This window comes from Pteropus alecto, unplaced genomic scaffold (assembly GCF_000325575.1).
Source record: "Pteropus alecto unplaced genomic scaffold, ASM32557v1 scaffold87, whole genome shotgun sequence".
In the NCBI taxonomy this organism is placed as follows: domain Eukaryota; kingdom Metazoa; phylum Chordata; class Mammalia; order Chiroptera; family Pteropodidae; genus Pteropus; species Pteropus alecto.
In genome coordinates, this window is record NW_006443225.1 from 11,150,679 (window position 1) to 11,164,647 (window position 13,969).

Sequence of the window (13,969 nt, forward strand, 5' to 3'; positions counted from 1 at the left end):
ACGTAAAGGTCATAGAACAAACTAGATTGTCCTCATTGATTGTTAAGCTAGGTTTTTATGGCTTCAGCTTGCATGGTCACTTTTACGGTTCTGCACTACCGTGCTGGAAGAGTGAGCACTGCCTGTATAAACAATGCCCAGAGCATTCTCAAATATTGGATAGTGGAATACAGTGAATGAAATGAATTTCAATTCAATTAAATTGAACAAACATTAATATAGGCCTTGCTATGTATGAGACATTCGAAGTTAAATAAAAGGAGAAAGAGCTGGGTTGGAGGATACAGAGGATTAAAGAAAAGACTGGGGAGGGGAAGACGGATGGGAGAATATGGGGAGGTAAAGGTATTAAAAGGCTGGTAGAAAATAAAAATATTCTAATTGGAATGGTAGTGAACAAAGTCAGCCAGTTTAAAAAAATGAAGGTCATTTTTATATGAAGAACTATGTTTTTTATTATGCAGGTAAGAACATAGACTTAATTGCTTACTCAACTGAACTCATTAGATATTTGATCTTGGCTTAATGACTTTCTCAATTACTTATTCCCTGAAAGCGGCTTATTCTTATTTTTGGCTCTTTGAATTATTTATCTAGTACATGTGAATCATATGCCAGATTTTGACACCAGGATTAGCCATCACTGGTGCTGAGTTTAGATCCGCGGGGATGTGTAACGGAGGCAGTTTGCCCAGTAATCAGGCTGGGCCAGGGTGGGTGAGGTTTCACACTGTGTAGCGGCACCAGCAGAAGACTGTGGCTTACCTGGTAAACTAAGGGTGTTTCTTCCTCCTTCTCTCCCCCACCCCTTTTTAGTGTGGCTGCCTTTCTGTAACAGGACCAAATTAGATCTACCTGTATATACATTAAGTGCAAAGTCTGAAAGAACTTTCCATTTCAGACCATTACCATCTCAGTTCGCCCGTGCATTATCTTCTCACAAACCCTTGCTTTATCTTTGGTCTGCTACTGAGTGAAATAGCATACAACCACTGCTTCTAAAATACCTGTACGGATATATGACTCAGGTATAAGGGAGTGTAGTTTGGGAGTAAAATGTATTCTGTTTTGGCTGGGTTTTTTTTTTTTTTAAAAAATCACTTTTGTTTCTGTTATATATAGAAAATTTGGAAAATTCAAACAGACATGAAGAAAATAAAATCACCCCCCAATTTTTTTTTAGCATTTCATGTATTTCTCATGTATACATATCTCAGATCTAGATTTCACATTGAAATCATACAATCGATGCTGGTTTTTCTTCTATTTTTTGTATCTAGCATCTTGCCATGGACAGTTTTCCAATCACATCAGTAACTACTTCTCTAAAATATTTTATGACCTCAGGGCTCAGTCATCTCCCTTATGCCTTTTATGCTTGGGAATGTCTTCCTCCCTTGGAAATCAAATATTTCCCTGAGTTATTTTTTAAATAGTCTATGGATATTTCCTTCACACTAATGATACCGCCAACACTTCAGCTGATGCTCTCTCAATTTCAATGACACTATCATTTTCTTGCACATCTTGCCATCCTTGACCCATCCTGCTCATTCATCCTCACGTTAAGCCTATCATTAATTCCTAAAGTCCTCCTTTATTGGTGCCACCTTCCGATGTCTCATCTCCCCAGTGGAATTGTAAATGAATTAAAGGTTAATGTCTTATCCATTACAGTTCAGTACTTATACCATCACAGGGCTTAGCAAGATGACTTCACATAAAAAGAAATGCTCAACAAGTGTTGGGTAGAATGAATGAGTGAACGATTTTTCCTTTGAACTGTGTATATGCTTTCCTTACTTTCCATTCCTACCTCCACTCTTCCCGTCCATGTGTAAATTCCTGCCCTAAATTCTGGTCGGTTGCCTTCACTCTGGACCCGTCCTCCCTTCTTCCATCCACCTATCGTTGCTTTTCATCTTTAAACTCTGATGACGACACATGCTTTTTTATGAACTATAATTTTTCAGTCAGTCTCATATTGCATTAGAACCTACTTACACAGAGTGTAGGTTTTGTCTCACTAATCTACAACCACATATATACCATGTTCTCAACGTTAGTTTTCTCTTTTTTTTTTTTGGAACTTTTTTATCTCCCTGGTCAAAGTCCTACTCCTCAGTCAAGGCCTTAAGAGACTCCCTCTTCTACAGATCTTCCCCGAACCGTGTCTTCTTCCAAAGCCTCTTGGGTTTCTCTGATTCCTGAATTCCTTCAGCTACTATAGTCAGTACAATTTAATCCCTAAAGATATACTGTTTTATGTTGTTTACGATTATTCCCGTCATATAAATATTTCTCAAATAGAATGTAGACTCTTTGAGTGCAGGGACCATGATTATACTTCTGCTGGCCTCCATAATGCTAGCAGAGTGCTGAAAATGTAGTGGTCGACAAGAAATTGTTGGATAGATTAATATAAATATTTTCTAGGGAAACTCTAACTCTAATTTGAAAATAACAGCTTTGTTGGGAAATAATTTACAGATAATTCATCCTTATAAAGTATACAGTTCAGTGCTTTTTAGTAATTCAGAGTTGTGCTACCATTGCACCTACATAATTTTAGAATATTTTCATAATCCAAAAAGAAACCTCATGTCCTTTAGGTATCAATTCCCTAACCCCCTCAGCTTCCCTGCCCACGGGCAACCACTAATATACTTCCGGTCTCTATAAATTTGACTATAGTAGACGTTGCATTTAAATTATATAATAGGTGGTCTTTTGTGACTGGCTTTTTTTCATTTAGCAATATTTTCAAGAATTATCAATGCTGTAGCATGTATCAGCACTTCATGTCTTTTTTATTGAGATATAATTCACGTAACAGAAAATTTACCATTTTAAGGTGGACAGTTCAGTGTTTTTCAGTATATTTATAATGTGCAATTATCATCACTATCTAATTCTAGAACTTTTCAATCAACCACAAAAGAACCATTGTATCTGGTACTAGTCACTCCCAATTCCCCTCTCCCTCATCCCCTGGTAACCACTAATCTACTTCCTGTTTCTATGGATTTGCCTATTCTGGACATTTCATATAATTGGAATGATACAATATGTAGTCTTCTGTGTCTTGCTTATTTCACTTAGCATGTTTTCAAGGGTAATCCATGTTGTAGCTTATATTGTAATCCATTTATTTTATGGTTGAATAATACTCCATTGTATAGATATATCACATTTTGTTTATTCATTAGCTGAACATTTGCGTTGCTTCTGGTTTTGGGCCATTATGAGTAATACTGCTGTGAACATTCATGTTCAAGTCTCCGTGTATACATGTTTTCCTTTCTCTTGGTTATACACACAGGAGTGAACTTTTGGGGTCACATGGAAACTCTATGCTTAACCTTTTGAGGAACTGCTAAACTGATTTTAACCTATTTTAAGCTTGATAGTTTGCTTTATAATTTAAGCCCATTACTTTTAAGCTTTCTGAGTGCCCCTTTTCATAAGTTTCTACTTGCTGTCGATTTTGTTTGTTTCCTGCCCTCTGTCTGCCCTCAGAATTAAGTCCTTTGTTTTCCTTAAATAATGCTTTTACAGGAAGATAACCTCCAAGTTCTGTGTATTTATCTTTGTTTCCTTATATATCTATTCTAGTTTTCTTTCTTTGATGAATTTAGTATCCGTATCATCCTTCTTGGCTCCTGACAAATTTAAGAAAATTTTATCACCAAAAGGTAGAGTTTCTTAAAGCTCCTTTTTGGTTTTATGGTGAAAGGACATCTGTAGTACACATTTCAATAGTAAGTCCACCATGTCTGCTCTAATGGTTCTGCTGACTTGGTATAAACAAGCATTTAACAAGAGAAAGATTTTGCATTCCAAGTGTCCCTCCATTTGTTTTATTTTGCTTCTAAGATTGAAAAATTTGTGATATGAATGCTAGAAAAAAGAGAGATGGCAAGTATTGAAATCAAAGTGATGGCTCTATATTTTTCACCGTAGTTAAGTGATTTTCAATTTAAATGATAAAAGCCCAGAATCATTTTGTATTTAAAAATGTCTGCCAACCAGCAGTTATATGTTGGAATAACAAATTCATCTGAGCAATTTTCAAAATAATAATGAAGCTCATCGTACCAGTCATCTAAGTCAGGTGGTTTGCTAATGTGTCACTGTTTTCTGAGTTTTATGTGGCCAAGACATTCATGAACTCATCCACTAAATTGGAGTGGGAGGCAGAGGTGGACGTGGCTCCCAGGGCATGGCATGGGAGAGTCAAGCTGGCTGAAGAGGAGAGGGACATATGGAGCTAGAGCCGTGTTGTGATACTTCTAGTTTCCATGGCATAAGTCAGGGTTAGTCGAGGAGGATAACGCATCAGAGAAGAGAGAGCGGGGATGAAATTGCCTGATTCTCTAGGCAAGAGATAAAACCTGGTTCCAAAGAGAATGGACCCAGAAGTGTGGAGACCTGGCTGGAATTTTTATAATAATTTTTTAAATTTTGAGATAAATGTAGATTCACACATAATTATAAGAATCAATACAGAGACATCCCATGTAGCCTTTACCCCCAGTGGAAACATCTTGCAGAACTATAGTATAATATCCCAATCAGGGTTCTGACATTGATACAGTCGAGACACAGGACCTCTCCATCACCACCAGGACCTCTCATCAGGCCCTATGATAGCCACGTCAATTTTCCTCCCACCATCACCTCTCCTTTGCTCCCAGCAATATCTAGTCAGTTCTACATTCCTATAATTTTATCACTTCAAGAACATCCTATAAATGAAATCATATAGTATGTTTCTATTTGGGATTGGTTTTTCCAGTGTAATTCCCTGGAGATTCTTTCAGGTGGTTATATGTTCCCATAGTTTGTTTTTTCTTTATTGCTGAGTAGTTTTCCATGGTGTGCACGTACTAGTTTGTTTATCTATTTGCCCATTGAAGGATTTCTGGATTGTTTCAAGTTTTTTGACTATTAGAAATAAAGCTGCTATAAACATTCCTGTATAGGTTTTGAGCAAACATTAAATTTTAATTTTTCTGGGATAAATGTCCAGAGCACGATTACTGGGTCATATGGTACTCGCATGTCTAGTTTTAAAAGAAAGTGTTCACCATTTTAAAGAGTAGCTCTATTATTTTACATTCCCATCAGCCACTCGAGTGATCAAGTTTTTCTGCATTCTTTCTAGCACACCTCTCTCTCTTCCCCATATAAAATTAAGCATTTATGTCATATATATACATGTGATACATATATGCATATTTGCAAATATGTATCACATGTATATACACGTATATATGTATAGATGACATATACAATTAATTCACATGTATATATATGTGACATATATGGTTATTTCACCTGTACATATATATGATTAATTTTAGCCATTCTGATATATGCGTAGTCATAGCTCATTGTGGTTATATTTCAGTTGCCCTAATGCCATCTTTGTGTGTTTTTGCCATTTGTGTACTCTTTAATGAAACATCTCTGTCTTTTGCCCATTTTCCAATTGGATAGCTTGTTTTTTTTTGGTCAAGTTTTGAGTTTATATACTCCAAATATGAGTCCTTTATTACATGTGTGGTTTGCATATAATTTCTTCCAGTTCGTAGCTTGTCTTTTTCAACCTACCAGGGTCTTTGACACACAAAAGTTTTCAATTTTGATTAAATTTGATAATATCCAATTTATCAACTTTTTCATTTATGAAACATGCTTTTGGTATACCGTCTAAAGACTCTGCCTAGCTTTAGATCTTGAGGATTTTTTCCTATGTTTTCTCCCTAAAAGTTTTATAATTTTACATCTAAGTCTGTGATACATTTTGAGTTAACTTTTGTATAAGGTACAAGACTTAGGTCAAGGTTCATCTTTTTGCCCATGGAAGTTCACTCGTTCCAGCACCATTTGTTGAAAAAGCCATCTTTCCTTCATTGAATTGCTTTTGCACCTTTGTTGAAAACCAGTTGGGTACATTTGTGTAGGTTTATTTTTGGGTCCTCTGTTCTTCTCCATTTTTCTCTGTCTATCCCTTCATGAAGATCACACACTTGATTACTGTAGCTATTAATATGTTTTGAAACTGTGTAGAATGATTCTTTTTCAAGAGTTTTAGCTCTTCTAGTTCCTCTGCCTTTTTATATAAATTTTAGAATCATCTTATATCTGTAAAAAGTCTTGCTGGAATTTTTATAGAAATTATGTTATGCCTATGTATCAATTTGGGGAGAGTTGATTACTGTACTGAGTTCTCCAATCCATGAACATGATCTCTCTCCATTTATTTAGATTTTGTTTGATGTCTTTCACCAGCATTTTGTAGTTTCAGCATGTAAGTTCTGTACATGTTTTGTTAGATCTACTCCTAAGTATTTCATTTTTTTTTGTAAAGAGTATTGTATTTTTAATTTGAGTATTTACATGTTCATTAATAGAAATACAATTGAGTTTTTTATGTTTGTCTTGTATCATGTGATCTTGCTAAACTCACTTATTCTATGAATCTTTTGTAGATTCCTTGTTTTTTTTTCCCCCCTCTTTAATTCTCCCCCTCCCTCCAAACTTCTACCCCTGACCCATGGATGTTGCCGTTTCCCCTTAATAACTGGATCTCTGCAGGTGGGGAGTCTCCTCCCATACGCTCGTGGTGTGCACCAGGGGCCTGGCACACCTGGAGCCTGGCACACCCGGGGCCTGGTCTGTGGCTCCACCTGGGGCGTGAACACAGGACCTTCTGCGTGTAAAGCAGAGGTGCTAACCACTACACAATGGAGCCACCCAAATTCCTTGGGTTTTTTTTGATATAGACAATCATGTCATCTATAAATGGGATAATTTTATTTTTCCTTTCCAATCTGTATGCCTATTTTTTCCTTTCTCTTGCCTTATACTGACTAGAACTTTCAGTGCTAGGTTAAGAGTGACGACTGGACATTCTTACCTTGTTCCTGATTTAATGGGGAAGTGTTAGCCATTTACCACTAAGTGTCATTTTTGTTGTAGGATTTTTGCATATGTTCTTGATAAAGTTGAGGAAATTCCCCTCTATTTCTATTTCTTTGAGTTTTTATCATGAATGTGTGGAATTTTGTCAAATGCTTTTTCTGTATCAATTGATGAGACTTATTTTTTTCTTCTTTAGCCTATTAACATGGTAGATTACATTGATTTTCAAATATCAAACAAGGCTCGCATCCCTGAAATAAACCCCATTTGGGTGTGTTGTATAATTATTTTTATAGATTACTAAATTCTATTTGTTAAATATTTTGTTAAGGATTTCAGAATCTATTTTCATGAAAGCTAGTTTCTTTTTTCCTACCATCTTTGTCCAATATTGGTACCAGGGTAATATTAGCTTTGTAAAATGAATTGGGAGAGTTTTCTCTTGTTTTTTGAAAGAAATTATATAGAATTGATATTAATTCCTCTTTAAACATTTGGTAGAATTCTTCAATGAAACCATTTGGGTCTAGAGATTTTTTTTCTTTCTTTTTTGAATTTTAGAATCATGAATTCAATGTCCTTAATAGTAACAGGGATATTATCTGTTGCATAATGAATGAGTCGTGGTAGTTTGTATTTAATTTATTGATCCATTTTGTCTAAGTTGTCAAATTTATATATGTAGAATTATTCATAGGATTGTCTTATTGTCCTTTTGCAATCGGCAGGGGCTGTAGTGATATCCCTTGTTTCATTTCTAAATTGGTAATTTGCATCTTCTTTTTTCTTTGTCTCTTGCTGGAGCTTTATTGACTTTATTGATATTTTCAAGAACCAGCTCTTTGTTACACTGATTTTTTTTCCTGATGATTTTCTGTTTTCAATTTCATTGATATCTACTCGTATCAGTATTATTTCTGCTAGCTTTGGTTTTATTTTCTATTTTTCTAGATTCTTGAGGTGATAGCTTAGATTATTGATTTGAGACTTTTCCTCTTTTGTAATATATGCATTTAATGCTATAAATTTCCCTCTTACCATTGTTTTAGCTCTGTCTCACAAATTTTGATAGTTACATTTTCATTTTCATTCAGTTCAATGTATTTAAGTTTTTTCCTTGAGATTTTTTTTGATCCTTAAATAATTTAGAAGCATGTTAATTTTCAAGGGTTTGTAGGTTTTCCTGTTGTCTTTCTGCTATCAATATCTAGTTTTATTTCACTATGATCAGAGAATACAGTCTGTATGATTTTAATTCTTTTAAATTTGTTGAGATCTGTTTTTTGGCCCAGGATATAGCATATCTTGATATATGTTCTATAGCACTTGAAAAAAATGTATATTCTGCTGTTGTTTGGTGGAGTGATCTATAAAGGTTGTTTAGATCCTGCAATATGTTGTTGAGTTTCATATCCTTGCAGATTTTTCCTAATGATTCTTTTTACATTGGTTATTTAAAAATACTAACTTGCAGATACTACTACTAAACACTGATTTTATTAAGTGCTTGTCATATGCCAAGCACGCTCTTAAGTCTTTTACATGCATTATATTATTTAATCCTCCCAATAACCCAATGTGTCACATATTATTACTGAGGTTCAGAGGGGTTAAATGACTTGGCCCCCAAGATCATAGAGTTAGTAAATGGCAGAGGTGGCATGCCAACCCAGGGTTGTCTATTAAGCATGTGCATGTAACCTCTGCAATATGCTGTTCTATCAGGATCTTAGAGGGCTCGATAAATTGTCTTCCAATTGACATTTGAGTAATGATGCAAACATTACAGTGGTGGCTATGGGGAAAGTCCCACCAAATATGGTAGGTCGCCTCTAAGGTTGTCTCCAATGATTCTCACCTCTTAGTGGGCAAGCTTTTGTATAAGACCCTCCCCTTGAATATGGTCTGGACCTTGTGACTCACATTCAATGGACAGAATATGGCAAAAATGATGGATGTCACTGCTGAGATTAGGCTACAAAGAGACTGTGATTTCCATATTGGGCCTGCTCCTTCTCTCTCTCTCTCTCTCTCTCTCTCTCTCTCTCTCTCTCTCTCTCCTCCTCATCAGCTCTGAGGAATCCAAATGCTATGTTGTGAGCTGCCTTGTAGAGAGGCCCATGTGACAAGGCACTGATGTCTCAGGCTCACAGCCAGGGAGGACCTGAGGCTGCCAGCAGCCATGTGAATGAGCTCAGAAGCAGATCCTCCCCGACACAAGCCTGGAGACGACTGCAGCTCCAGCTGACACCTTGACTGTAGCCTTGTGAGGGACCCTGAGCCAGAGGCATCCAGCTAAACTATGCCTGAGCTGCGGACCCACAGAAACTATCTGTTGTTTTAAGCTGTTGAGTTTGACTTCTTACTTTTGTGTTCTCTCTTTCTTGGGTGCTTTAATCCAATCTTTTGGCTTCTGATACTACTCTCTTCTCTTGGGTTTGAAACTCCAGGGAAAGCAAGAGGTGGTAGAGACAACTGAGAGATTGGTATAAAAAAGTGTAAGAAAAGAGGACCCCCTGTCCTGGTTTACCATGTACCTGAGTGGACAGCACCTCACAAGATCCTCATATGCCAGTAAGGGGCAAATGCAGAAGAGGACGATCAGAAGTGTGTCATGTGTCAGCCAAGAGAGGGATAGACAGCATCCAAGAGTCTCTTGGGAGGCAGAGGGAGAACCCAGAGGTTCCCTGGTGTCCCCAGAGGGGACATGGAAATTAGATGAGTTGAGAGCATGGGAGCTGGTCATGAGACTTCTGTGGTGGAGGGGAGGTAACCTGTGGAAGGGACACCTTTTGGAGCCCCTCTAAGATCAGCCGCCACCTGTCTTCTTTGGGAGACTGAGACTTTTAAAAGGCACTGAATTAATGTGCAAGAGATGATGTTCAAATGCTTGGCAGGTTTAATGTTCCTTAAATCTTTAAAGTCCCCATTCCCTCTGCCACCAACAGCACCATTAGTGAAAATGAGGGCTTTAAAGCAAGTGAGAGTATTTCTTACAAGCCCATAATGTGTAAGCGTTGGTCTACTCCAATCACTGCTACCACATGACGGTCACACTGTGGCATCCCCCTGGGACAAGGAACTCGTAGGACTCCTGTTTTTCCATTTCTGGTTGCTATCTTGACTCAGATAAAAAACATAAATGACAAAGTGTGTGTGCGTGTGTGTGTGGGGGGTTGGGGTGGTGGGATGGGGGGCAAGTGACAGCCATAAACGATGAGAGTGGTATAGAAAGGATAGCAGAGGCACAGAAATGGCTAGACATACCTGCATGCTTTAAGATGGCCTGGTGTAAGAGGGAGAAGTCTTTCCTTACTCACCTCAGGGGAAATGGAGCCTAATCTTAATTGATACTTCTTGCTCTTGCTCCAAAATCAACTACCTTCGATTAGTAGTCACTATACATGCCTCTTCCTTTTTCTGTGGTCACATTGTGTCCTCCTCTTCCTTGGAAACTTAGCTTGAGTTATAAGGCACTGTACATGGCTGTACAGATTGTGCATTGCAGAATTCCAGGTGGTACCATTCATATTGCATGAGATGATTTGACAAGTCATCTCTCAGTAATATTTCCACATCATTACCACTGGATTCCCATTAACAAATATTTGAAGATTTATAAAGTGCCAGGTGTTTTAGGTGCTAGGAATTTGGCAATGAACAAGACAGAGTCTGTGCCCTTGGCATTGATACAAAAAGAGATAGATAACACCATGAATAAGCAAAGTTTAGGTGTTATAAAGAAGAGATTGCACATGTGGATATGCGGTAAAATGTTTGGGAGATAATTTATGTCCTCCGATAATATGCAGGACCATAGTTTATAAACAATAGGTGTTCTGTACTTATATTTTCCCCCCTTTTTGAAACTTCAGACAGCAAACAATATGTTGTAGGTATACAATGGATATTTATTACAAGGTAATAGAATTAACAATTTCTTATTAGCTTTTGCATTTGTCCTACCAGGTTGAAATGGTATTTTAAGAGAATATGAGTTACTCAATACACTGAGTGGGGATAGTTTGAAATTTTATAATAATATTTATAGAATCAAGGATACTTGTATGGGTTTGGTAGTGGCAGAGAGGGCAGATTTTACAAATTTAGTACAGTCTTGACATTTATGAGAGAGATTTTCTAGGACTAGGAGAGTCCTCAAAACCACAAACCACACTAGGGCACATAATTTCCCCATAAAACACAGTGAAATATAACTGAAATATTTAAATATCTTTCATATTCTTAATGATTCTCCATAAGCAGAAGGCTAAAAATATCTGTAGGGTTATTCTCTGGCTTAGAACCTTCATTCCTTAGACTTCATTTGCATTGTCAGTAGTAGTGGTTGGTTTTCTTTCGTCTTTTTTTTTTTTTTTAAATTAGAGAAAAGGTTAAACTAAAAGTCACTACATTCTTGACAATGAATAGAAAAATATCTGACATATTAAGATGTTGGTTCATGAGGTTGGCCCACTCTTGGGATAAGGACCCACTTGATACATTAACCTATGGAAGCCTCTGGAAAAGGAAAAATCACTATGAGTCATTAACAATTAGAGTCACTGAAAAAAATACTGAAACCGAGAATGTTAAATCCACAGATGCCAAAAGGTCTTTGGTATCTAAATTACAGATCCATAGCAGGAGGGCAGATTGTAATCACTTGCTCATCTCCTTATTGCTCTACATATGTGAGATCATTTTGATAAAGACAGGTGGCATAGAATTTTCCAAGCTGAATATCATATGAGGAACAGCTCTAGAACATCATAAATTGGATTTTAGCCTTTTGCCATATATCAGCTACTATGGTTGGTTCCCAATTCGTCACAAATTCATAAAAGCTCTGGACTTCAGTTTCCTTCTCTTTAATGTGGGTTGATAATTCCAATCTCCAGGGTGAGAGGCAAGGATAAACTGAGCCAGGGTTCTGCGAGGTCTTCATAAACATGACAGTGACCCACAAAAAAACGTATTATCATTCAATCAGGTATCACTGGCTTTATATTCCCAGCTCTGTTCCTTGAGCAGAATAAAAACACATGGGAAGCACCGACCAGCTGAAATGAACATTGTGTAAAAGGTTTAACTTACTTCTTTTACAAACCACTGACAAAAGGCAGGACCAATCCATTCTCTTGCATGAATACCACAGTCTATCCAGACAGCATTTTTGTAAGCTCGTGATCTTCTGCCAAGCTGAAAACAAGAGTATTCATAGTAACCAACACAGCCTTTTATTTTTGGATTCACTGACCAGCGTAATTTAATAAGCTTTCAGCATAATTCTTCACTATCGTTTGTTTCATTAGGTAACCCATGAAAAAGACATTCCCTATCTACTTTAGAAGTCCAACCTTGTTTATGCAGAAACAATAAATTTATCGCCCTAATTACAAATCAAAGGACTAGAAAATATACAAAGACAATCCCTTAAGTAGATTTGCTTCTTCATTTTAACGTAATATGTGACTGTTAAGTAAAAAGCCAAATTTCCTCTCTCCCTTCCATCCAAGGAATAAGAAATATTCTCAAAGAATATTTCTTTTTCTTTTTGGGAATATTTCTTAAAGAAATAACTCTTATAGGTGGACAAAGTCGAATTTTTATTTTGACACAAAATGGAAAAGCACAAAATGATTTGTAGAATCTAGTGACAGATTTTTCTTTATAATCCTATGATCAATACTCTGTATAACCTGGTTTCTAACCCAGTAGTCAATAGGTGGCCCTTGACATTATAGGGGATCTAGTTTTCATTTATTCATTAATTCACTTAATCAATACTTCAGAAAATCCTTTTCAATGTCAGACATCATACTCAGTACCAGAGATTCAAAGATGAAAGACAAGGATGTATGTGCTAGTGGGGAAGGCAGATGTTTGAGCTGTTAATCATTACAGGATGAATATGTATGTTACTTTGGGAACATGGGGATAGTGTAGAACATGGGAACATGTCTCATTTTCCTGAGAAATAAAAGAAGGCTTCTCAGAAGAGGAGCCTTCTTTTTGAGCATTTGAGCAACACGTGAAGCTTGCCTGGCAGACGAGTTGAACCCTTTTCCCATTTAAGAAAAAACTTGCAGCTTGCCGCCAGCATTCATTTAACATCAAACGTAGGAATGCTACGTTTTCTGGGATTTGACATTTTCAGCGATCGCGAATTACTATATTTTTGTAATGAAAATACCACTACTAAAAACAACGTTATAAATAGAACAATGTCATTCGTTTCCAAAGACTATCGATGCGCTAGAGACATACGAAAATAATAATAAAAGCGAGGTATTTCGTGGCATATTTTGGGGGTAAGGTTAGGACTGTGATCTGCGAGTTATCTTGGGGTAACTGCTGCAGCTGCAAGCGCCACCTGTGAGTATTCTTGGGGCAAATGGGAAAAGGGTGAGAGGCATCTCAGGCTTGGAAGAGAATCTGAACACACCGTATTTGAGGAACTGTTTCTAGGGTATGAGGGAGGAATGGCAGATGAAGCTGGACACAGGCAGAGAACACCTGAAATTCCTCAACGCTATGTAAAAGCGAAGGCTTCAGCCTGAATTCCATGGGAGTGGGAGTGGGAGAGAGAGAGAGAAAAAGAGAGAGAGAAAGAGCTCACACCAACAGCATGTGATGGATGAGAAGGTGGAGGCTGGGGACTGGACTGGAAAGGAAGTTTGTAAGAGTCCAGGGGAAGTAGATCCAGAGATGAGCTAGGGCGAGAAAAGATATTTAGAAGAATGGCTAGTTCTTGGTAGTAGATTTAAAGTAAGCAGTTAAAATAAAGGAGAGGAATTTTGGATGGTGCTCATGTGTTTTGATTGGCAGCATAGTGGTGCCATTCTGAGCCGAGATGCTTTCGTGAATATCGAGATGACAATGTAAGTAGGCAATAAGATGTGAATTTAAAGCTCCAGAGAGTGGACTCCACTGAATAGAAAAGTCTGGAATATATTGTTGGGACCATGGGATGGATGTGCCCATTTGGAGATCGTTCATAGAATGAGAGCACATATGGGGGTAGAATCCTGGGATT

At 37.3% G+C, this 13,969-nt stretch overlaps 1 protein-coding gene and 1 long non-coding RNA gene across 2 annotated transcripts in view; one reads left to right on the forward strand and one right to left on the reverse strand.

The window, feature by feature from the left end:
• The window catches only part of LOC107196538, a 186,286-nt gene that overhangs the window by 76,244 nt on the left and 96,073 nt on the right, over positions 1-13,969 (forward strand). The gene's annotated exons all lie outside the window — the stretch shown is intronic.
• The window catches only part of CPA6 (carboxypeptidase A6), a 221,922-nt gene that overhangs the window by 51,679 nt on the left and 156,274 nt on the right, over positions 1-13,969 (reverse strand). The window contains exon 6 of the mRNA XM_006924017.1: positions 12,028-12,132. Coding sequence (XP_006924079.1) covers positions 12,028-12,132 — 105 coding nt within the window. The remainder of the gene's footprint in view (positions 1-12,027; positions 12,133-13,969) is intronic.